Source organism: Sapajus apella, unplaced genomic scaffold (genome assembly GCF_009761245.1).
Source record: "Sapajus apella isolate SASKATOON/1434 unplaced genomic scaffold, GSC_monkey_1.0 scaffold31, whole genome shotgun sequence".
Taxonomy (NCBI): domain Eukaryota; kingdom Metazoa; phylum Chordata; class Mammalia; order Primates; family Cebidae; genus Sapajus; species Sapajus apella.
The window spans coordinates 2,356,185-2,379,833 of record NW_022436971.1 but is presented as its reverse complement, the minus strand read 5'-3'; the positions used below and the strand labels follow the sequence as shown (position 1 = coordinate 2,379,833).

General features: G+C 52.6%; 1 protein-coding gene across 1 annotated transcript in view; it reads left to right on the top strand.

Annotated features, from left to right (window-relative positions):
- KLHL29 (kelch like family member 29) overlaps positions 1-23,649 on the top strand; it is a 318,875-nt gene that overhangs the window by 164,423 nt on the left and 130,803 nt on the right. Inside the window, exon 3 of the mRNA XM_032293996.1 lies at positions 9,356-9,685. Coding sequence (XP_032149887.1) covers positions 9,401-9,685 — 285 coding nt within the window. The 5' untranslated portion in view covers positions 9,356-9,400. The remainder of the gene's footprint in view (positions 1-9,355; positions 9,686-23,649) is intronic.

The window sequence follows — 23,649 nt, the reverse complement described above, 5'->3', positions numbered from 1 at the left end:
GGTTTGGGGGAAGGATACATTAAATATCTGCAGCTTTTTGTACATCACACCTCAACAAAACAGTTCAAAAAAAAGAAGAAGCCTTGTGAAGGGTGAGGACTTGTTGCTGCTGTCTCGTCCACTGAGGCGAGGGCCCTCCCACTCTCCCTGAGACCAGTGGCACCTACAGGTCAGCCAGGCGCTTCCCCCAAAGCTTTGGACTGGCTGAGACCTGGGGAACGTGTGCAGGGTTCGCTGACATTGGAGAAAGCAGGCCCCCTGTCTTCTTTAAACAATAAAGACAGTTCCCCAAAGCCTTTGGTTACAGAGGTTGATGCCACCTGTGGTCCCTGGAGTGGAAGCAGAGGTCAGAGGTCATGGTTCTGGTTTCTTTCTTGAGATGGAGTCTCTCTCTCTGTTGCCCAGGGTGGAGGGCAATGGCGTGATCGTGGCTCACTGCAACCTCCGCCTCCCCAGTACAAGCAATTCTCCTGCCTCAGCCTCTCGAGTAGCTGGGATTCCAGGAGCCTGCCAGCATACCCAGCTAATTTTTGTATTTTTAGTAGAGATGGGGTTTCATCACATTGCCCGGGCTGGTCTTGAATTCCTGGCCTCAAGTGACCCACCCACCTCGACCTCCAAAGTGCTGGGATTACTGGTGTGAGCTATCACTCCCAGCCACAGCTCTGGTTTCTAATGGAACTTGTCGAATCCCTGCCTCCCCTCTTTCCCCAGCCTGGAGAGCCTGGTAGAGGCTGCCAATTTGGGTTCAGACCCTGGACTCTGCAGTAGGTGTTGCTGGAAACTTCTGGCTGCCAAGTAACAGGACCAGGCTAGGCAGACTTCACACTGGCCCTGGCTGAGTGGGGCCTGATGGTGAGGTGGCTGGTGAGGACTGGGGGCCAGTGATGGGAGTGGAAATGTGACAACAAAAACCTTTCAGTTCCCCTGGGGCCTTGATATTTTAAGGAAAGGAACTAAAAATAAATCCACTCCTTAGGTTACTCATCCTGCAGTGGAACGGGAGAAGGCTGGCATCAGCCTGGGGTACTCCAGAGTTTCCTGGTTTTCTGCTGCCTCTGAGGATTGAAATGTGAGGCTTGGGTCCAGGCTGGCACCTACACGTGGCCCCCACAACCCACACGTTTCATGTCCACTTGGAGGTGACGAACACCCCACCCCCCCTGAGGAATCCGTCACCCTCAGAGGCCGTGTGCAGGGCCAGGGCGAGGGCTAGATGGTGAGGCATAACTTAAGGACTCATCCCTTTCAGGGCAATATAAATGCAGGCAGACCTTGATGCGGGCCCCTAGGCAGTTCCCTCCCCTCAGCCTAGTTCCGGCCCTGGCACGTGTTCCATGCTGGGAGGGGCACTTTGGTCTGGCAAATGTTCCCTGAGCCCCCCGCCTTAGTTCCCTGTGCTCAGGGCTTAGGGAACATTTGCCCTGAGCCCCCCACCCCAGGTCCCTGTGCTTGGTGTCCTACCATGCTTGGGCAGCTCCAGGGGAGGAAACAAGACAGGAGAGGTGGCGCTGTCTTTAGGGACAGGATCAGAACCCACACAGGGAGTGGAACATGCCAGGCCATCCCTGGGGTCCTAGGCCTGGTGATTCTGGCTTCTGTGGGCTCCGAAAAGAGAAGATTCATCAGACAAAGCATCCAGCAGGAGAGGCCAGTGTGGGGCTCACCCCCAGCCTCATCCAGAACCAAAACTTCTCAACTAGTGGGGGCTCATGGGGATGGGGGTCCTGGAAGCTGGACCAGCCCCAGGAAGCAGGGAGGCACTTCCAAGGGGTATCCCCACCTCCTGCTAACATCCACGTCAAGCTGCCTCTCCAGAAGCACCCAGAGAGTTCCTTTGTGTTGCATTTGCCAAGATGGTGTTCTGGCTGCTGTTTAGTATTTTGCTCCAGAAGAAAGGCTAAAAGATGCAGAGAGGGAAACTAAAATAATAAAGACAAGCACAGACTGTTCCAATCGACTTGGCAGCATGTCTCCCCCAAATGAGGCAATCATACATTTTCCGACTGGGGCCGGCCGGGCCGAGGCTCATTCCTCAGCCAGCCACCTCGGCGTCCCTATCTGAAGGCAGCAAGGGCTCCCTGCCTTCCTGTGGATTAATCATGCCTTCAGGGCCCTCACAGCCGGCCGCCCACTCCTTCGGCGTGTCTTAATGATAGAAACGAGGAAAGGGTCATTAGCCACCTGTGATCCTGTGTACAGCGTGTACACACGGTGCATGTTAATCTGTGTTGGCCGCCACCAGAATCCAGAACGCAGTGTGTCACCAGACGCACAGGCCTCCATCCCGCCCGTGAGCTCAGGTGCACAAAGCATGGTACTCTCCAGGCCCAGGGCTGAGGGCTCCTGGACACTGCTCCCCGTGTTCCAGTCCTGCATGGACCATGCAAACACATAGAGGCTCACAGCCTCATGAATTATTCATGATGAGGGGTTTCAGGCGGGTCTGCGTGGCAGGGCTGATCCCATCTCCAGCAAGTGTCCAGGAGTCCGACCCCTGCCACCAGCTGGCGAGCCATTAGAGACACAGTTGGGGCCTGGGGAACCAGGATTTCCTTCCTGCAATATCCTCAGGCCCTGAGTAACCCCCAAGCCTTTTGTAAGCCTGGGCCTGGGCCCTGAAGGCTCTTGAGCTGCAGGGAGAAGCTCTTCCATCAAGGCAGGCCCTGGGGCTAGTAACACGAGGTCCCCCATTGTATTTATGGAGGACGGCCTTCCCCCACCTTCAACCTGTGTCTCCCAGTGTCCCTGAGTGAGACCACCCCCAGGGTCCTGGCTGACCCAGCACAGAGGGCCTCAGGAGCTGTGCGTGTGTGCAGACACCAGGCCACACCCTCTGCTTCCTATTTGACCATGTCTTTTTCCTCATGCCAGAAACCTTCCCAGTTCCGGCTGGGACATGAGGGTTCTAGGGACAGACAGCGGGAGACGTGGGAGGGAGCTAAAAGTGGGGGGCTGAGGCTACTTTGGCATCTTGGTTTTGATCCTAGTTAAGACCTGCCTCCTGCAAGAGGGAAGAGCCCCTGGGGGCTGGGTGGCCCTCCCTCATTCCGGCATCTCCTCGGTGCTCTGGCATCCGGTGATGCTGACCACACTGCAGATCTGGCCCCATCTGCTAGCGGGAAAGGAAGCCGCCAGTTTCCATTCATTCCCAAGGGATGGGCAGCCTGAGGGGAGGTTTGTGTGTGGATGTGTGAGGTCCGGGCTCTGTCAGGGGAAGGACACGTGAGCTGGTGAGCCCGAAGGGAAGCCCATGCCTCCTCCCTCAGAAGTGGGGAGCTGGCAGGAATACAGCCTTCGCCATCTCCCGGCAATAAGCAATGGGGGGAAAGAGCTTTCTCTTGTGCCAGGGACGCTGTCGGGCACACCACATCCGAACGCTGGCCTCCGTCACATTACTGAGGGATGATCCAAATTGTGAGGCAGTTGCACTTGACCCTTAGGATTTTCCCCAGAGCTGGTGGATGTGGCATTGCTGCATTGGGGGATGCTGGAGGACCTTGTCCGGAGGTTTGTGGGTGTACCGGTGTGCACCGAGACACCAGCATGTGGCTCTGAAGGGGGCCTGGTTTGCAGCAGGATCAATGACCAAACATTCCGAGAAACGCTTCTGCCCGTCAGGAGCTCCCGGTGACATGTTCCCCCGTTCTTCACATTGCTCCAGTTCTGTGAGGAGGTCTTCTGCTCCCCTTCACTGCTCCCTGGAGGTGGGGAGGTGGATCAAAGAGTAGGGAACAGGGAGCCTGCCAGTCTGAGCCCGCTTCCTGAGCTGTGTGTGCAGGGCCCAGGCTCCAGCCTCTCTGAATCTGGGCCCACAGCTGAGAAGCTGAAGCCTGATGTCTGCCCTGGGTTGCTGTGAAGATAGCCCCCCGGGGGTCAGGAAGGCTCGGGCCTGATGTTGACCGACGGGCGCTGTACACAGGGGAGGTTTCGGGAGGCCGGGCACGGTGCCTCACACCTGTAATCCCAGCACTTTGAGAGGCCAAGGCAGGCAGATCACTTGAGGCCAGGAGTTTGAGACCAACCTGGCCAAAATGACAAAACCCCACTTCTTAAAAAACAAACAAAAAAACAAACAAACAAACAAAAATTAGCCAGTTGTGGTGGCGGGTACCTGTCATCTCAGCTACGCAGGAAGCTGAGGCAGGAGAATTGCTTGAACCTGTGAGATGGAGGTTGCAGTGAGCTGAGATCGAGCCACTGCACTCCAGCCTGGGTGACAGAGCGAAACTCCACCTCCAAAATAAAAAACAGAGAGACTTCTGGGTTTTGCCCTCCCCTTGGGAAGGGCCGGCCCTCCTCCCCTGCCCTCTCCTAGCCCAGCATCGGCTTTGCCACCTGCAAGATCCCAAAGGCCAGAGCCAATTTGGCACATACAATACCTGTGAGGCCTTCACATTTCACCCAGGACTTGCACTGCACTGCCTCCACCCTGCACCTCGGCAGGGCCCACCTCCTCCTGCGAACACAAAATGTGCTGGTCTTTAGAGCGTTTTCTTCACATGTGCATGTAATTTAAACAGGTGCCAGCAAGGCACTAACCCCACCCAGTCTCAAGTCCTAGTGTCTTTGTAAATGGTCCCCTCCACACAAAGGGATGGCTTCTGCTCAGCCTGTCCCCCCGCCCACTGGCAAAGGGCCCTGTGCCAGGCTCTGCCAGTTCACAGGCAGCCTGCCAGGAAAGGGGGCTCACCTTGACAAGGAAACATTGGGATGTGTTTTGTTGGTAACTGCTTGACCAGTCTTGTCTAAGGTACCTCGTCCATTCCAAACCTCCTTCCGCCAGACTGGCACTTCCTGATGCCTCTTTCAGCACCACTCTGGACACACACCTTGTGACACACTGGCTTGGTGCCCAGCAGGAAATACTCAAGTTGCTACCTCTGGTGCTGGCACTCCGCCGTCTCATTCAGGGTAAACTGTGCAATGCCCTTCTCTCCTGACGCTTGAAAGGGGAAGTGGCATTGAGGAATGAAGTCTCACTGAAAGCCTGGCATGCTTGACCTTTGTTTTGAGTACACATAATGAGGCTGGAACCAGATTTTGGGCTCCAGATCTTGAGTCTCCATCTCCTGCCTGGCATTTTAAGGAGACTTGAGGAGCTGAGCATCAGGGCAGGGGCTGGAGTGGTGGGAGGTGTGGGGTACTGGGGCCTGGGCTTTGCTTTCATGCACCGGAACTGTAAGGTACAAGCATGGCGTGGCCCAGCAGGTGGTCTCCCAGGCAGAGAGTGGAGAGGTTTTACTGGGGCCTAGGAGACCCATTTGACCTGATCCCAAGCACATCTAGGTATGTCTTAGGGGGCAGGGTTGCTGGCCACCCTCAGTACCTACCCTCCTCACCTCCATCCTCCCCAGCTGGAAAGAGATGGCTTCTTTGATGATATGTGAGGTTGTGTTGTTTTGTAGGAATGCAGGGGCTGATTGATCACATCAGTCAGGCCAGGCTAGGCTGCACTTGGATAACACATAGACTGCCAGTCTCAGTGCCTGATCACAGCAAAGACCCACGTCTCCACTCTGCAGCATCCAGGGTGCCTAGGGAGATGCTCTTCCATCAGATGGTGGCACCGTCTGGAACATGTGGCCTCCAAGGTTGCCGTGACAGGCGAAGGGAACTGAGGGTCACCGATGTTTGTGGAGGGCCAGGTCTAGAAACAGTCTCCATCACCTCCCTACCCATCCTACCGGCCAAACTCCAGACACAGCCCAACTTAACTGCAGTGGAGCTGGGAGAGTTCCTCCGTGTGCTCAGAAAGAGGTCACACTGTGGTGAACACATAACACCCTCTCTGCCACATTTAGGATCCAACCCTAGGGAGGCAGTGTCCCTGAGGCACTGATAACCAGCAAGAGCCCCTTGTTGGCAGGTGACCCTTGGGGGAGGCGTCTATACTGTGAGCCCCAGCTGACCTCGACATGCAGATATTCTCTGTTCAAGGTTACTAGGACTGTAGGATATTTTCTGTGCGAGTGTGTGTGTGTGTGTGTGTGTGTGTGTGTTTTGTTTGTTTTTTGGTCTCACTCTGTCACCAGGCTGGAGTGCAGTGCTCGATCTCAGCTTACTGCAACCTCCACCACCTCTCGGGTTCAAGCGATTCTCATGCCTCAGCGTCTTGAGTAGCTGGGACTACAGACGCATGCCACCATGCCCAGCTAATTCTTGCATTTTTTTGGTAGAGATGGGGTTTCACCATGTTGGCCAGGCTGGTCTTGAACTCCTGGCCTCTAGTGATCTGCCTGCCTTGCCCTCCCAAAGTGCTGGGATTACAAGTGTGAACCACCGTGCCCAGACCAACGTAGGATGTTTTCTTATTCCAGCGCCTACGTGGGATTTCCAGTCAGGAGACTCACCGTTTCTTTCTGTGTCTGAGGTTTTCTCTTCACACAAATATGTTTGTCCTCCCTGGAAGTGCTCAGCAATTAAGAAAAAGCAAGCATTTGTTTATTGATTCATTCCACGCACAGGTACTGAGCACCCTTCTTTGCCAGACACTGTTCAAGTTGGTGGGGTTGCACAGAGGATGAGGACCCAGAACCTGTTCTCAAGGCAGCAGCCATGGCTGCCAGAAGGGTGGGCAGCGTTTGCTCAGGACACTGGAGGAGAGTCTCTCACCTGACCCAGAAGGGGAAAAGCAAGTGCAGGCTTCTAGAAGAGTCAGTGCCTGAGCCGGGTCACAGGCTGTAGCCAGGGGGAAGGTCAGAAGCCATTCCTGGCAAAAGAGCAGCATGGACTCGGACCCTGAGCTAAAAGAGGACATGAGGCTTCAGAAACTATAAGGCATTTGGAATGACGGGGCATAGCCTCTGGGGTGGGACAGGATGAATGAGAGGGGATGCTAGGAAAGGGAGCCCCGCCCAGATCCTCTTCTGGGCCAGCAGGAAGAGCTGGAACCTTATTCGGATGGACAGGACTTAAAGCAGGAAGGTAAAGTGTCATGATCAGATTTTCCCTTTGCAAAAATCCTATGGGCAGTTAGGTAGAGAATGGCTGAGAAGGACAAGACCAGGGGCGGGCAGGCGAGTTGAAATAAAGACACACTGGGAGACAGTGACGGAAGGTCATGGCTGCAAATGGAGAAGGAGGTAGATTTGAGAGCACCTGAGGCAGAATAATCTAAGACCCAGCTGTCTCGTAGGGGGATGGAGATGAGGAGATAGAGGCAGCTTTCTCTGAGGAGGGAATTCCTGAGGATGGGTGTTTGGGCAAAGGAACGCTGAGCTAATTTAGCGACTTTGGATGTTTAGGTACCTGTGGAACAGCTGGGGGAAGGCGTGTGCAGGCTGCCGGGAGCTGGGACTGGTGCTTAGGAGCGAGAAGAGCTGGAAAGGGAACTTTGGGAGTCATCAGAAAGGGGGATGGAGGGATGAGGTCATCCAGGGAGAAGAGGAGGAAAAGATCTGGAACCCCGAGGACCCCAGCCTTTAAAGGATGAGCTGAGGAAGAGGAGCCCCACAAGGAGACTGAGAAGGAGCAGCCAAGAGGGAAGCGGAGGGCTGGGGGAGGGCTCTGGAAAGCGGGGAGATCAGCCACATCATATGTGAGGGAAGTCGAGGACAGCAGCATACATGTCCCCTTGGATTTAGCAAGCAGGTCACCCATGCCTTCAGTGAGAACAGTTCCCATGGAGTGGCCGGGGCGAAAGCCACAGTGGAGCAGGTCACAGAGCGAATGGGACGGGAAACCAGAGCTTAGGTTAGTCAGTGCCATCAAGAAGCTCGGCTGAAAAAGTTTATTTATGTGAAAAAGGGAATTGATTTTTATTTTTAACCATGTAATACTGGATAGACTCTTTAAAAAGAATTTTTATGACATTGTGTAAGCCAGGAAGCATAGTGGTGAAATAAACAGTGACGCCATACCCAGCTGAAGAAGTTATGGTCAGCTCTGCTTTGGGGGAGGGGGTGGGGCTGCAGGCTTCACCCAGGCTGCAGGTTGGGTTCAGGTCTGCCCACTGTGCCTGGCAGAGGGGATGATGGCCACCAGGGCACAGGCCAGCCACACACGTAGAACGCGGGTAGGAGGCTGCCTGGGTTGGGCACAGGCCCTGGCTCCATGGCACTAGAAGTTGACAACGAGGTCTGGATGTGCAAAGGCCAGAGTAGGACCAGGCTTTATAGACAGGTATTTTTTAAATAAAGTGGCCTGTCTATCCACTGGCCAGCAATTCCAGGGCACCTCCCCAGGACTGAGCTGGACTAGCAGGATAGGGAAAGGAGCCGGGAGCCTAGCCCTCCAGGGGCTCGCCCCCAGACTGGAAAACAGTTGGAGAATGGAAAAGGCCAAAGCCAGCCAAGCTGTGCCTGGGCCATGGCCAGGGCTGTGGGTGTGATGCAGACCCCTGCCCAACCCGCCACCACTTCTGCCCTGGCACTGTCATGCCCTCTCCCTCTGTCTCTGCCTGTCTGTGACTGACAGCCTCCCCTTCGTCTTTACATCCTTCCTGACTGAGGGTACCACGGGGCCCGGGCTGGGCAGGGAACCAGGCAAGTCATGGTAATACTGAACAAAATGCAATCTTCGGTGATTCAGAAGCCCTTCCAAACACCGTGGCGTGTCTGGGTCTCCATGACAACATGGAAGGGCCTTCCTCTCAGAGGCTCAGGAAAGCCGCGTGGGAGGTGGTCTGGTTAACAGAGGCCAGGGTACTTGTGGTCTCTGATGCCCGAGATCAAATCATAGGGCTGTGGTTATGAAAGGGAACCCAACTCCTGGAGGCTAATGCCCTTTGTGACTTGAGTTTTGCCTTTAGCTAGGATCTGAAGACTGGGGGTCCTGGACTCTTTATCACTTTCCAGTACTTGAACCTCAAGGGATAACATTCTCAGCGAGGTCCCTCGATCCTCCACTGGGGACCATCCATGTCCTGCCACGTCACAGGCTACTGTAGGAGGAAGAGAGATTCATGTGAAGGGCTTTGTTCACTGTAAAGTGAGTCTACATGCGTGGGTGGCCATATCCTATCACGTGCTGGGGAAAACATGTCCTGAGGCATTCCCAGCTCTTTTCTCACGGTGGGGTGAGAGGGGAGAAAATCCCAACCATAATTGAAATGTGCACATTTGTGTCGTTCAGGGCAGTGACACGTGGCAGAACAAACAGCATCACTTAAAACTGTGATGGGGTTCAAATCCTGCCTGCTTACTTTGGCCACGTGCTCCTGGGCAAATCATGTATTCCTTGTCTGCGAAGTGGGGCTAATGAATGATCCACACTTCGTGGGCTCATGTGACTCTGAAACGAGCTAATGTTTGAAAGCCCATCACTGAACCCAGAGAAGGGGCTTCATGGATGCCGTCGGTTGTCGCTGCCTGCTCTATCTTAAATCACCCTCCTCTCCACCCTGTCACCACAGGTCCGGGCTCTGTTTCCCTGGGAGAAGCCGCCTCGGCCCACCGAGATGTCCCGGCACCACAGCCGCTTCGAAAGAGATTACCGGGTGGGCTGGGACCGCCGCGAGTGGAGCGTCAACGGGACGCATGGGACCACCAGCATCTGCAGCGTCACCTCGGGGGCTGGTGGCGGCACAGCCAGCAGCCTCAGCGCCCGGCCCGGCCTCCTGCCGCTGCCCGTGGTGCCCTCCCGGCTGCCCACCCCCGCCACAGCTCCTGCTCCCTGCACCACTGGCAGCAGTGAGGCCATCACCAGCCTCGTGGCCAGCTCTGCCTCTGCGGTCACCACCAAGGTAAGACCTGGTGTCCTCTCTGAGCAAGAGCCAGGTAGAGGGGCCCTGCCTGGCTGCAGGCTCCGGCCCGCACCACAGGCTCCAGAGGGGCAGCCTGTGCTCTAGACCCTGAGTCCTCCAGAGTCTTGTCCTGCCAGGACCTGGGCCTGGCAACTGTTTGCAAGCGTTCACATGGGTTTTATTATCCATAAAGTCTTTCTCTGTGACTAACTTGTAGGAAGACAAGCAGGTGCTGAGGCCACTCGTCCTATGCCATGTTGATTAAATGCTATTTAATGAGTGAGTGACAGTGAAACTCCAAGATGGCAATACGGGGTTCCTAAATAGATACATTGAGACCATACAAGCATCCATCGGAGTGCCAGTAACTTGGGTTCGCAGGAAGATACCGACAAGCAGTAATAGTCCTAAAGGATGATGGACCCACGCTTTACTAACCACTGGGCACGCGTTCGCATATCCTGTGTCTCTTCTGAACCTTTCCTTATACTGTCCCTGCCTTACAGTTGAGGACACTGAGGCACAGCAAGTTTCTAAGGGCTGGTCCAAGGCTGTGGGACCCTTGTGCAAGGACCCAGGACGTGTCCCCACAGCTGGCCTCAGGGATGTCAGCTCCAGGTCATTTCTTCTAGAAGAGGCGGCTCCAGCCTTGGGAACGGCAGCAGAGGCAAGCCTGTGTTGCTAAAAGGAATGTGGAAAATGGCGTTGTGCCAAGCTCTTGCTTGGCCTCGGGCTGGTCCCCCATCGTGCTGGCTGCTCAGAGCCCCTCAGGCAGCCTGAGTCCTGGAGGGACGGGCCCCTGGCCATAGCGATGTCAGGAAGCCTATTGATCCCCGTCCTTCTTCCTCACTGAGCGGGGGCTGTGCAAGCTGCCTTTGCCTCTGCAGGCCATTCAGAGCCACTTCCCAGGAGCCCCCTTGGGGCAGTGTGCATGTACACACATGTGTGTGCATGCGTGTGTGTGTGTGTGTGTGCAGACACGCGTGAATGTCTAGGCTTTTCTTTTCCTGCTTTCAAAAAAGTTGCTGGAGAAGTTAAAGGTGGGGAGCCCCAGCCCGGCCATTGTGAGGTGGTTGAGGCGCTGGAAAGCCGCACTCCAGGTGTCCTGCGCCTTTGTCTCATGATTTTCAAAACTCCCTTTCAGCCGTGCTTCCCGTTAATAACTGTGAGTGCTGCCGGCCGCAGAGCCCGGCGGAGGCCGAGACAATGGAGCTATTGGAGGCCGGCTCGGAGCGCACTGACATCTTGCTGCAGTGCCTTATTGATTTTATTTTCCTGTTATGAAAACACCACCCCACTGAGCCGGGGAGGGAGAGAATGTTGGATAGGGGAGAGGAGATGGAAGATTATTTGGGCACGCTGCCCCCAGGCCAGCCAAACACATTCTTCCCCTGGGCACCAGCCCCAGCCCTGGTCTGACTCGGCGACCTCTGGCCACGTCTGGCAGGCGCTCTGCAGGGCCAGCTGTTGGCCATATGGAGGATGGCAGCCGCTAGAACCAACTGCTCAAGGATCTAGGTGGGAGAGAGAGGCTGGGCCCTGAGGCCCTCTTGAAGGTGTCTTTCCTTTTAAAGATGCATGCCTTTTTAGGTATGGCCTTGGGCTGCTCTGGGGGACAGGCGTTTGTGCTCGGCCAGACAAGGAAAGTGGAGGGGCTCGGTGCTGGGCCCCCCCCACAGGGCTGTGTTGCCCACAGAGCTCCTACTTTGCTCCAGAATGGCTTGATATTCACCATCCTTGACTGGCCTGACCCCAAACCACAGCCACATGAGAGGAAAGGAACCCAGCCTCAGACAGAAAACAACAGCTGGGGCAAGGATTGGGCAGGGCGGCCAGGAGGGGGAGAGGGGGCGAAAGTTCATGCCTACGAAGACAGCCTACTCCTTGGCATGTCACAACCAAGGAACTGGATTCCGCCTCCAGCCCAGCCTCTTTCCTGCAGGGGCTTATTTACTCCCCCGGAATATGCCCCCATCCCTCGGTGCCCAGGAGTACTGGGCCGGGGGAAGGGGGAAGGGAGGGCAGCAGCTACTGGCTTCCTGGGTACCCCTGGCAGATTTGGGCCACCGTGCCTTCCTCCCGTTCTGGCCTGGCTCCTGCCTGCCCAGAGGCCTGTCCCCTTAGCCTATATGTCTGACCCCATGCCAAGACAACATCAATTGACAGGCAGGCCGAGGCCCAGGTATTTGCGGTTTCCCTGGTCAACAATGTGGGTCTTTACTGAGCAGCCAAGGGCTGGCTGGCTCACGGCTCCCTGTGCATAACAAATCTGTGGCCTGGACAGTGTGACCAAATGACCCAAGAATGTCTCTCCCCCTGAAGTTATTGGCAGGGGAGGCTTAGTGCCGTGGATTGAGCCAGACTTTGGAGACAGACTGCCTGGACTTGAATTCCATTCTATCGCTTGCTAACTGAGTGACCTAACAGGTTACCTAACCTCTCTGGGCCTCACTTCTGTAACATGGGAAGAGGTCATTGTACTTGTGAGCGGAGTTGTTGCAAGGACTGTGTGGGTTAAAACCTGTGTGAAGCACTCAGCACAGGACAGAACCCGGCATGTGGTAAGTCATGTCCCGTATGGGTGCTGGCCTCCTCTTCTCACCATTGTTACTGTCATTCAGGTAAGGCCTACGGGATGAGGCTCTGTCCCCTTAGGGAAGGGTGTTCATGTCCTTTTTTGCTTTTTTCAGTAAAAACAGGGTTTCACCAAATTGGCCAGACTGGTCTTGAACTCCTGACCTCAAGTAATCCACCCACCTTGGCTTCCCAAAGTGCTGAGATTATAGGTGTGAGCTACCTGCCCAGCCTAAAAGGTGTTCATTTCTAACCTCACCTAGAGGAAAAGGCAGGTCTTCAGATAAGACACAGCAGCCAGGCCCCAAAAAGCCAAGGCAAGAAGGCATCTCAAACCTACCCCTTGGCTGGGACTCCAGATGCTCTGTAGGCAAAAGGGAGCTGGGGGAAGGAGGCCACCTAGTGGGCTGCAGACAGAGACTGATACAGCCAGGTGACTGAGGGAAGGCAGTTTAAAGCTTTTTTCAGCTCTGGGGCCCTTTCTTCTAAGGAAAGCCCAATATGGACAGAGAGCTGAAACCGCACTCCAGGGGATGGTGGGGTGGGTGGGTGAGGTCGAAGAACCGTGTCTCGGCCAGCCAGAGTGTGGGGACAGCTGCTGGAATGAATCTACGGGGCTTCTTTGGTGAAGGGCCTAGGGGCATGTAGGCCAGAGCCACCCTCAGAAACTCAGCAACTGTCCCCAAAGAAGGTGGCTGGGGGACTAGTACTGTCAAGCCTCAGCATCCCCTCTTAGCTGGGCAGGGTGCAGCATGAGCATCACATGCTCCGGGGGCTGGGGCATCCCACACCATCGCCCTCCCCATCCAGCCCTGTGGGCCTGGTCACCTTCCCAGGCAGGGGCCAGCTTCTGCCAGGCTCTCTGGGCGGGGAGGCGGGCTGTGCTCCCCACAGCTGGCCAGTGAGGTGATGACAGTTCTTTCTGTCCCTGCTACCTTCAGGCCTGAGTTGATTTTTCTACTTCTTCATTTGTCTGTGGCCTAAAGATTCCTCACGTGTTGGACAAGCAGACTCCTGGGCTGCTGAAGTACAGGGAGGGTCTGGTGGGCTCCCCCAGCCCCCAGCACACACTCATGGCTCAGACCAATCAACGGCCACCCGGGACACAAGTTTCAAGAGCCCAAGAGGAGCAGAGTGACCATGTCCTCCAGCTCCTCATTTTACAGGTCACAGTGGTTAGCCCCGAAGAAAATGTAGCGTGCTGAGGTCACCCAGGGTGTTAGAATCAGAACCAGCCTGGGCCGGCTCCTCTTCCCACTCCAGGCTGCCTGGCAGAATGCATTCACCATGGTAACCATGATTGCAGCATTGTTATGGTAACTTTTCCAACCCTCATCCACCCAGCTCATAGGAAGCCAGAGATTTCAGGCCAGAAAATGGGCACATTTACCTCTGTGGTATAGACGAGAAAATTTAAGCTAAAGGTTACGTCGACTCAGCATTTCACCACTGCTAAGAGCTTCAAGCTTTTGCGTCCGACAGAACTGGGATGAAATCGTAGCTCTGCCGCTTAGAAGCTGAGTGTGTCTCTGAACCTCAGTGTCTTTGTCTCTATGAATTGGAAATAAACATAGTGTCTTCCTCATGGGGATGATGTGAGAACTGGTTAAATTAATTTGCATAGAAAAGCTTAAAACACTACCTGCCATTTGGTAAGCACTTGATAAAAGTTATTTGGAAAGTTAAACCAGTGACTGGGTCTACCCAATTATTCATATATTTGTGGGGAAACCTGTCCCTCCTGGTGGTTGGTGCTGGGAGGCTAAAGAAAGGTGCACTGGGCTGTCCCCATCCCCTGTCTGATGTGGCATAAGGTCCTGCTAAGGAACTGGGATGGCATCCCGTCCCTGGACAAACCGCTGTGCGTCTGGGCTGTATATGGTCAGGACCGCAGGGGTAGGGTGCTCCTGAGAAGCCGAACGGCGACTCCACAGCCAGGCCTGTTTGTAGACCTGAAGGGAAGTCCCAATGCCCCACAGTTGCTGCTGCATGAAATTTAAATTATTCTCAGCAAATCTGCTTGACAGATGAAACAGAAAAGGGACAGCTTCATAAAATGCAATTTTGTTCCTGAAAGACTGGACTCCGCAGAATCCTCGATGATGTCTGTGAAATGTATTGGGGGCTTTTTTTCCTTGTGGTCAGGAGCACTCATGCTGAAACATTCCCATCGTCCCTCAGAGCTAAGCCCTTGAAAATAAATCTAGCTGGAAAGCAGAGCGACTTCGCCTGTGTCGGAGGCCCGAAAAGAACCAAAAGGGGCCATGAAATCCACAGGCTTCATCCTCAACACTCAAACACCCAGGGCTCTGACATTGCTGAGGATTTGGGGCTGTCGGGGTAGATATGTGTCATCATACCATAGAGACGATGCTGGAGACGATGTCTTCCCCATGCACCCCAGCTTCTCTGGAGGATGGTCCCCTTGAGGGAGATGATGTGGGATTTCCATCCAGATCATGTGAATGACCGCAAGGACCATGTGGCAGCCCCTCCTGTGGTGTGGTTCTGGGGTCCATGAATCTGCTTTTGCATAGAACTCTCATTCCCCTTGTATTCACATTGAAAATCGAAGGCTGCCTTGCTGAGTGGGCTCAGTTGGGAGAATCATTCAAGCCCCTTTCATAGTGGATTTCCAGACTGCAAGTGATTTTATCCAGAAGACTGTTGCTTTCTCCGTGAATAAGAATTGTGATTTGCGTCGTGATAAATTATCGGGAAACAATAATGCATTGTGAGATAACACAACCTGTGCACCTTAGTACTGAGCTAATGGGTTTTGCCGGCACCTTAAGTTGCAATTACAGTTTGATTGTGTATTCATTGACTTAATACCCACCTGTCAGTCACAAAGTGTGTACAAAATTGAAAAACGTCATGATTTCCAAAGCACCCATTTCAAAGCCTGCAGTTTGGGCTGAGAGGCTCAAACTTAAATTTCTGATTAAGGAGGGAAAAAGAGGAAAGAAGATATATTTTGCCACATTTGTAAGAGATGAGCCTTGGTCTGGTCAAAAAAAAAAATCCATACACGGATTCCAAAATGAAGATATCAGAAGACTTCATTGACTGGAGCTAGTTGTGTATGTAAGTTAGCTTTTACTGCTTGATAATAAGCCCAAAACCTGGTGTTTTAAAGCCATCACGGTTCTGTGGTTTGACTGGTTAGTATTGGTCTGGGCTGGCTCAGCCGATCTCTACGGAGCTGTCCTATTTACCTGCGGTCTGCTGTAGGTTGGCTGATGGCAGGATGATCAGGGATGGTCTCACACATCTGTGGCTGGCCACCTGTTGTTGCCTCAGTCCTTTGGTGGCCTGTCATCCTCCATCTAGCTAGCTCAGGCTCATTCACATGGTGGTCTCAGGATACCAAGAACAGCAAGAAAGCAAGGTCCATGCACAAATGCTTTTTTAACCTCTTCCTGAGGCATGTTTGCTAAAATCCCATTGGCCAAAGCAGGAGGCATGGCCAAGCCAGATTCAAGGAGTGGGCCAGGAGACCCCCGCCTCTTGATGGAAAATACTGCAACACCATATCGCAAAGGGACAGGCATCTAAGATTGGGAAGAATTGTGATCATTTTTGCAATCTAGCCCTGGAGTGTTCCCAGCATGTTTGTTTAGGCACAGTCATTCACCCTTCAGTTCTGGCCAAGGCTGGCATGCCTCAGGCAGAAAGGACTAGCCTGTTACTCTCTCCTATGCCCTGGTATAGATGTGGGACACTCAGGACCCACACAAATTCATCTCCTCAAAGCGCTGGACAGTGAGGTTTAAAAGAAGACACCCAGCAAGGATTGTGCTGCTGGGAGACAGACTGTCCATTTGGCTCTCAGGGGACCTGGCAGGTACACTGACATTGGCCTTCAGTTCAGAGGCTCCAGTGCTCAATCCTGTCACTGCCCCAGGGTTGGTGGGACTGGGACACTGCTGTCCCCAGGACATGCACAAGGACAGATGCTAACCTACTGATTTGGAATTTTAAAATCACCTCAGGGAGGCCATCTTCATGGACTTTGACCAGGGAATTTCTCCCTGTGGAAATCCACTTGGGAAAACAAATTCTGATGGGGAGACTTCCTAATGCCTCTGAAATCAGGAAAGGGAACTGCTACGTGATGTGGTATTCAGTAGCTGCAGATTCGCATGGCCCAATGCCTCTTTCTCCCTAATAAGATAAATCCTGTGCCGTTCCCCAAAAGCCCTTAAAAGGGCCTCTTCTTAAATTAACTTAGGCTTTCTGCAAAGAGCATCACTCAAGATGAACATAAATCTGCTTCTTATTCAGTTCTAATGGTTTTCCCTGTTTCATTTAATTACTCATGTTGCAATTAAACAATTTTTTTTCCTTGAGAAAGGACAGTATTTTAGCTACATTGTGGGTTAAATAGGCTTTGGAGAACTAGCCTGGGAGTCTCATCACCATTTGTAACATTGTTTTTTTTTATAGGGAAAGTATGTTCCAAAATCTAAACTGCCAAATTACAAATGAACTGTCAGAACCCAACCCATTTGTTAACTAGGAACTGTCTGTAATGCTAAAAATAACTTGGGGGAAATAAACATAAAAAGGAGAGCTTAATGCATCTCAGTATCATTTATCATCTGTCATCAGCCCCTACACAGTTAGTTTAATTTCATTGAGGGAATGTCCTCCAAACCCAGGCTGACCTTATCCCTGTTCTTCTTACTTTCATGGTACAGCCAGCCAGACTGGCCTGAGCCTTCCAAAAGCACAGCACCATCGGCAAGAGGCATTGTGGAAGTCTCTGCAGAGAAGAGCTGATGTAACTTAATGGATTACCAATCAGTTTCAACACTCCATTTGCTGCCCTAAAAGGAAGGTTTAGGAGAATTTCATGTACTGCTCTGGCTGCAGTCTCAACTAATCGTGGCATATTAATTTGCATTGTGAATCTGCCTCTCTAGAACCCGTAGGCAAGAAACCTCATTTTCCTCTGGTAAATAAAGAACCCTGAGAACTGAGCAGAGCGAGTGGGCCAGGCATCTGTATGCACTCAGAGACTGCTGTCACACACCTTTCCTATTGATGGCAGCAAAATTCTGCATGCCCAGCTTTCCCTCCTCTGTTTCCTGTAAAAGATGTGTGAATACTTTGTACCCTTCTGGCACCATGAAAAGGAGTCCAGGAGCTGAGGAATGGTGCAAGGTGCATGTCTCAATAGCAGAAGGCCAGTTGTCTGCACCTCCATCCTTGACTTAAATTTTTGGTTGTTGTTTGCTGCAGTCCCTTGAGAAAACACTCTTCAGCCAGCCACAGGGCCACCCTTGCTATACCTGATCCCCAAGGCTCAAGTGTCAAGGTTAAGTTTGTGGTACCCTGTCCCCTGCTTCTATCCTCCTTTGTCCTTAGAGGGCCACACAGTTTCCCCCAGCTCCCTCGACCCTGGGCTGCCAGCAGGTAAGACTCTTGCCCTGCCCAGATAGAGCTGTATATGGATAGAGGAAGTCACTCACATTCCATGTCTTATGTTTTTTCACACCTGGAGGGGTGGAGACTCAAAACCCACCTGGGCCCCCTTTGCCTAAGAGGCTCGGCTAGGGTAGGGAATGGGGTGGGGTAGGGGGATCCTGTTATGATGTCCCCGTTGCTCATGCTTTCAGATTTGATTGCTTTATTTTAAAAACATGGATTCAAATGACCAGGAGTCACCTAGGGAGGAAAGAAGAAACGCACAAGTCCAGCTTCATGGATGGCCAGATCCGTCCGGAGCATCCCCAGCCGGTTCTCTTCCCAGCCGTGAGATCAGGGCCTCCCAGTGTCGTGCTTCTCTCCTTTGTCCAGAGCGCATCTGCTCAGCTCTCCCAGCATTCGGGCCAGCCCTGGGCCATGGCTCTGGTGTTTCTGTGGTCATCTTTGCAATTCTAGAACAGCACCTGCCTTGAGGTTGCCCTCAGGAGGCTTTTCTGGCAGGACAAGGGGACTCAGCATAGGACAGCCTCTTTACAGATGAAAACAAACCCAGCTGAGGGCCAGACTAATGGTGAACACGACCCAGATTCTTCACCTACTACTTAAAGGATCCCTACTTCAGGTTAGAAGTGGCCCTTAGGCTGGAGGGTGGCGGGGGATGGAGGTAGGAATGGGGGCATGGGCTGAGCATGCCTGCTGAGTTGTGCCGGCTGTGGGCAGAGCTGAAGAATGAGCCAAGCCTGACAAAGTGACTTTGTGGTCTGTAGTGGGCGTCGTTGCCCATTTTGTCTCCTTCCTTCCCAGCAGAACCCCCAAACTGTTCAGGTATCCACCACCTCGCATGCTCAGAGAAAAGTGAACCCCTGCCCCTGCTGAGAATATGATTCTGGCCAGCCATGGTGATCCTGCTCCCCTCCCCATCATTAGTTTAGGAAAGGGTCATGTGATGCAGTTCTGAAATGGAATAGGAGGGTAATCCTGCCTGTGGCTTCTGGAAAAGGTTTCCTTGCTTTTAAGGAAGAGTCACAAGAAAAAAAAGTCATCCTTCTCCCTCCAGACATTGTCATGACTGGGTATGGTGCCCTGAACTGCTGTGGCCTTCCTGCTACAAGCCTGAGGATGCAGACAGCACATAAGCAGTGGAGAAAACAAGGGAGTTCCAGGTATACCAAACCGGAGCCCTGGTGCTGCCTTGCTCTGGGCTTCTTATTGTGTGAGCCAATACATTTTCTAGTTGTGTGAAAAAAAAAAAACAACCACCTCCATTGCATAGACAGCTCCCAAGCAGCAGCTGTGGGTGCATGCTCTCTCTCCCAGGCCTCGCTGGGCATGTGGGTTTGCTAAAAGCAGCCACAGTGACCTTTGTGAGCACCCTCTCCTATGACTCATTCACCGCAGCACTCGCTGCTGCATACAGGGATCCTGCTTTCTGTTGCTTCCCCGAACGTCAACACCAGGACACAGCTTCCTACCGCCGCACTCCCACGTGTCTGTGGGTCTGTGTTTCTGTCTGAGGGAAATCCATTAACACACTGGTACGTGAGCCAGGAGGTCACTGGAGAGCTTCACCCCATCTCCCACTTTAGCCATACTGAAATTCACAAACACAGGAAGATCTCTCGTGCCCCAGGACCTTTGCTCCTGCCACTCCCTCTTCTTAGCGTTTTCATTTCCTCTGCTGTCTGCCCAGAAAAACTCCTGTTCACCCTGCAACTGAGAGCCTAAGAGTTACCACCCCCGTGATGGGAAAACATTTTTTGCTGTTATTTCTCTTGTTCCTAAAACACTTTTTGTTTACATTCCTATTATAATACCTTAATATTATATGAGACTTACCCATTTATTTCATTTGTGTCCTTATTAGGCAGTAAACTCTAAAAATCAGCTGCCTGTGATACCCAGTCTGTGGAGGCTCTCAATATGTGTTTGAGGACAGAATGAATGGATCCATGCATATGAATATTTATTAATGTATGTAGCCACTGTTGTTGAGTTAGGGAAGATGAATCTTTTGACATTATCTCGACTTACCTACCCACGGAGAGAAGATAGTGGAGCAGCCTCCAAACACCATAATTTCTGTGGGTGCCATGATGAGGATGATGAAGACGTAATCCGCGTGGTGAGATGGCACGAAGCCCTTGCAGTTGGGACCTGAGCCCAGATGACGAAGCTGTGTTGGGGGAACAGAGTTCACATCAGAGAGCTTTTGCTGTCATTACTGTTCCTTCCCATGTCTCCTTCGGCATTTGGAGTCACAGCATCACAGCCTTTCCTTCAAATATTTGCATCTTCTCGAGTTTACTCTGACTTGCCTGCAATTCTCTGCAGCCTTTTGCATTTATTTATTTTATTTAAGACACTCATCTAGTAATTACTTTGTTGCAGGCACTGTTCTAAGTACTTAGCAATGTGAACTTCTTTAATCCTCATTATAACTCTCTAAGTAATTATTATTAGCACCACTTCAGAGATGAGAAAGACTAAGGAACTCACCCCAGATCACTCAGCGGAATGGGATTCATCACCCAGAGCTCCGGGTGGGCCCAGCCCAGGACAGCCCTGGTGGAACTGGTTGGATGAGCGACTGGATATACACAGGTTCAAGGCACATCCTTCCCCGGTGCTGGTGACACCACCCGAAGGTGCAGCCACAGACTCCCCACAGGAACAGTTTTGCTCATCAGGGTTTGAAACAACCAGCGAACGTCAGGACCAAAAGGTGTAAGGATAGCATGGTCCAGCCCCAGACCTCATACACAGCCAGCTGCAGTCCTCTTCATTTCTTGTCTGATCAAGTGACCTTTTTTCCTTAACAGCCAGGTGGGGTGGTGCAGAAAGCACTCAGGTGCAGGATGCTTGGGGACCGTTGAGCCTTAGAGCCCCAGCCTCTCTTTTTCTTTCTGAGGGTTTCTTCTTTTGTCCCCAAGACATAGTGCATTGTCGGTGTTTCCACTCTAGCCCCTGCTTTCAGAGGCGTTGGCCCAGCTCCATCGCAGAAGGGCAGTCACAGCCATCAGGACCATCCATAGGGGTTGCTGGACAGGGCTTGAATATACCCAGGCTCAGGGGAGCAGCTCCCTCTTGCTGGTCCCGCAGTCGTTCTTGGTGGATTTGAACCTGGGCTGGGAAGTGGAGGTGCAGCAGAATCACTGGCAGGACATTTGTGTGTGCTGGGGGCAGAGCAGCCCCGATGTGCCACTCTCTTCCCTGTGAGCTCAGCACCGCTTTGAAGGAAGGGAGGGAAGAAGGAAATGGTGGCTGTGGTCATGGTTTTCATCTCAAGCCCTGTTCCTAAGAGGTCTTTCCCGGGATGGGAGGGAGAGACCCTATTTGAGAAGGCCACTTGGAGTGGTGAAAAACACCCGAGGCTGGGGTCAAGCGGTGGCATTCAGGACCCACATTCATCCTTGACTGGCTGAGTGACTCAAAGGCAGAATGCTGAAGCTCTCTGAGACTGTTTCCTTATTTATAAGCTGTGCACAGGAACGTCCCCCTCACCGGGCTGTTGTGGGGTCTGAATGGAACAGCTAGCTGAAAGCGCTTCAGTAAAATAAATACCCTGGTTCATATAGACAAAGAGTAGATTAGAGGTGACTGGGGGCTGGCGTGGAGGGCAGGACAGGGAGTTATTGCTTACTGGGTAGAGTTTCTGTTTGGGATGATGCAAAAGCTTTGGAAATAGTGGTGACAGTCACATGGCATTGTGACTGTCGTCAATGCGACAGAACTGTACACTTGAAAATGCGGAAAATGGAAAATTTTATGTCATTATGTTTTACCACAGTGAAAAAAAAAACTCAAATCTAAATAATAGTGAACAAATGAATGCCCACCATGGGAAGAGAGAAGCAATGTCTGTGCATAAATTCAGGGAGAGCTGACACGCATGTCATGTCCTTGATGGAGAGAAATGGGGGTGTTGGTTACAGGGAGCAGAACAGAAGCCCATTAGGTGATGGCTCTTCATGCAGACCAGTGTGTGCTTGGCCGGATACGAGGAAGGACTCCTGAGGAATGGGTGGGCGGGTAGGCCAGTGCCCAAGGGAGGTTCCTGGGAAAATGTGAAGTCGGCATGGCTGAGGATCCCCATCGGGACTCACCAGGTGGCCTGGTCTGGGTAGAAAGCCTCCCTGCCCCTCCCCCAGCAGCAGCAGCTCCACAGGCTCGGGGCTGCCTGGTCACAAGGTTACTACCAAGCACAGCGGACGGGTGAGGCCCTTAAGAAACAGGGTTGTGGTGGACACCAGAGCTGTGGAGGAGTGTCTTTGTGGTCCATTTCTCTAGCACCCCAGAGAGCAGGGCCGAAGGTGAAGCAAAGGCTGTGCGTATTCCGAGGCAGGTTATACGTCTCACCAGCATCGGGGGTCCTGTGCTGTGGGCTAGAAGTATGCACCCTGCACAAGTGTGTGCTTTAACCCTATGCACTCAGCAACCATTCTGAGAAGCAGGTCTGGACTGCCAGCCAGCCAGGACTGGGGATGTGTCCTTGGGGTTGCTGCCAGCATCATCATTGTCATTGTCACCATCGTAGATATGTATTGAGTGCTCGCTGGGAAGCAGCCACGGCTTCAAGTGTTTTTGCCTGTGAACCCACTCCACCCTCACAATGGCAGGAGGTCGGGCCGTCACTACCCTCATTAAATAACCTCAGGAGGTGGCATCATGCCCAGGGTCACAGAGCCCCAGACCTGGGCTAAGGGCCTCATTATGATACTGCTGGTAATGTGGAGACACAGGCCTGACTTGGGGCAGAACAGCCCCTGCTTTGAAGGTGAGTCTGATCCTGAGAAGAAAGTGGTAGAGGAGGAGAGAGAGAGGGGAAAAGACACAGGCCCCAGCAGCTCACCCATCAGAACTCCAGAACGTGCGCACTCCACCCGGCGCAGGAACCTCAACCCAGCCAGGCACGCCAAGCCTGGCAGACAGACTCCCTGGTGGATGCCAGAGCCATGGAGGGATATGTTTGTGGTCCATTCCTCTAGCACCCGCAAGAGCTGGGCTGAAAGTGAGGCCTCAGCTATACCGAGTCACATCGCCTCTTCCATTAGAAATATGCAGAGGGGGCGGGGCGCAGTGGCTCACACCTGTAATCCCAGCACTTTGGGAGGCCGAGGCAGGCGGATCACCTGAGGTCAGGAGCTCGAGACCAGCCTGACCAACATAGTGAAACCCCATCTCTACTAAAAATACAAGAAGTAGGTGGATGTGGTGGCTCACACCTGTAATCCCAGCTGCTTGGGAAGCCAAGGCAGGAGAATCACTTGAACCTAGGAGGCAGAGTTGCAGTGAGCAGAGATAGTGCCATTGCACTCCAGCCTGGGCAACAGGGTGAGATGCTATCTCAAAAAAAAAAAAAAAAAAAGGAAAGAAAAGAAAAGAAAAGAAAAAGAAATACACTGAACATGTACCCCAAGACCTGAAATGCAATAAAATAAATAAATGGGGGGAAAAAAAAGAGTGGAGAAATACACTGAGTGTGTGAGTTTCATTGTTCCACAATATTAGGCCGAGGAGATGATACTGGGCAAAATATATTGTGCCCATAACTCATATTAATGGGAATTCAATAGTGGCAACTTGTCATCTGCTGAGATTAGAAGGGAATATTGTGAATATTGTGTTATAATGGCGTTAAAAAGGCATTATGAATTAGGTTCCATGCACCACATCGGGTTCCTTGTAAATAATTGAGGAAGAAACTGGTGCTTGGAATTTGGGATTATCCATTTTTGAGATCCCAGCAGTTCCATCACCAGGCTAACAGGGCCCCATTGATCTGACCACTCACGGGGCCACAGCGGGGACATCTGCACGGGGCACGGCCAAGCATTGAGCAGAAATTAGTAACCGCCACATTGAGCAATGGACTATATGTTTTTCCTACAAAATCTTCCCAAGTCCAGATATTCTGTGTCCCTCACCTCCAGTTGCAGGAACGCTGGTGGCATCTGAGT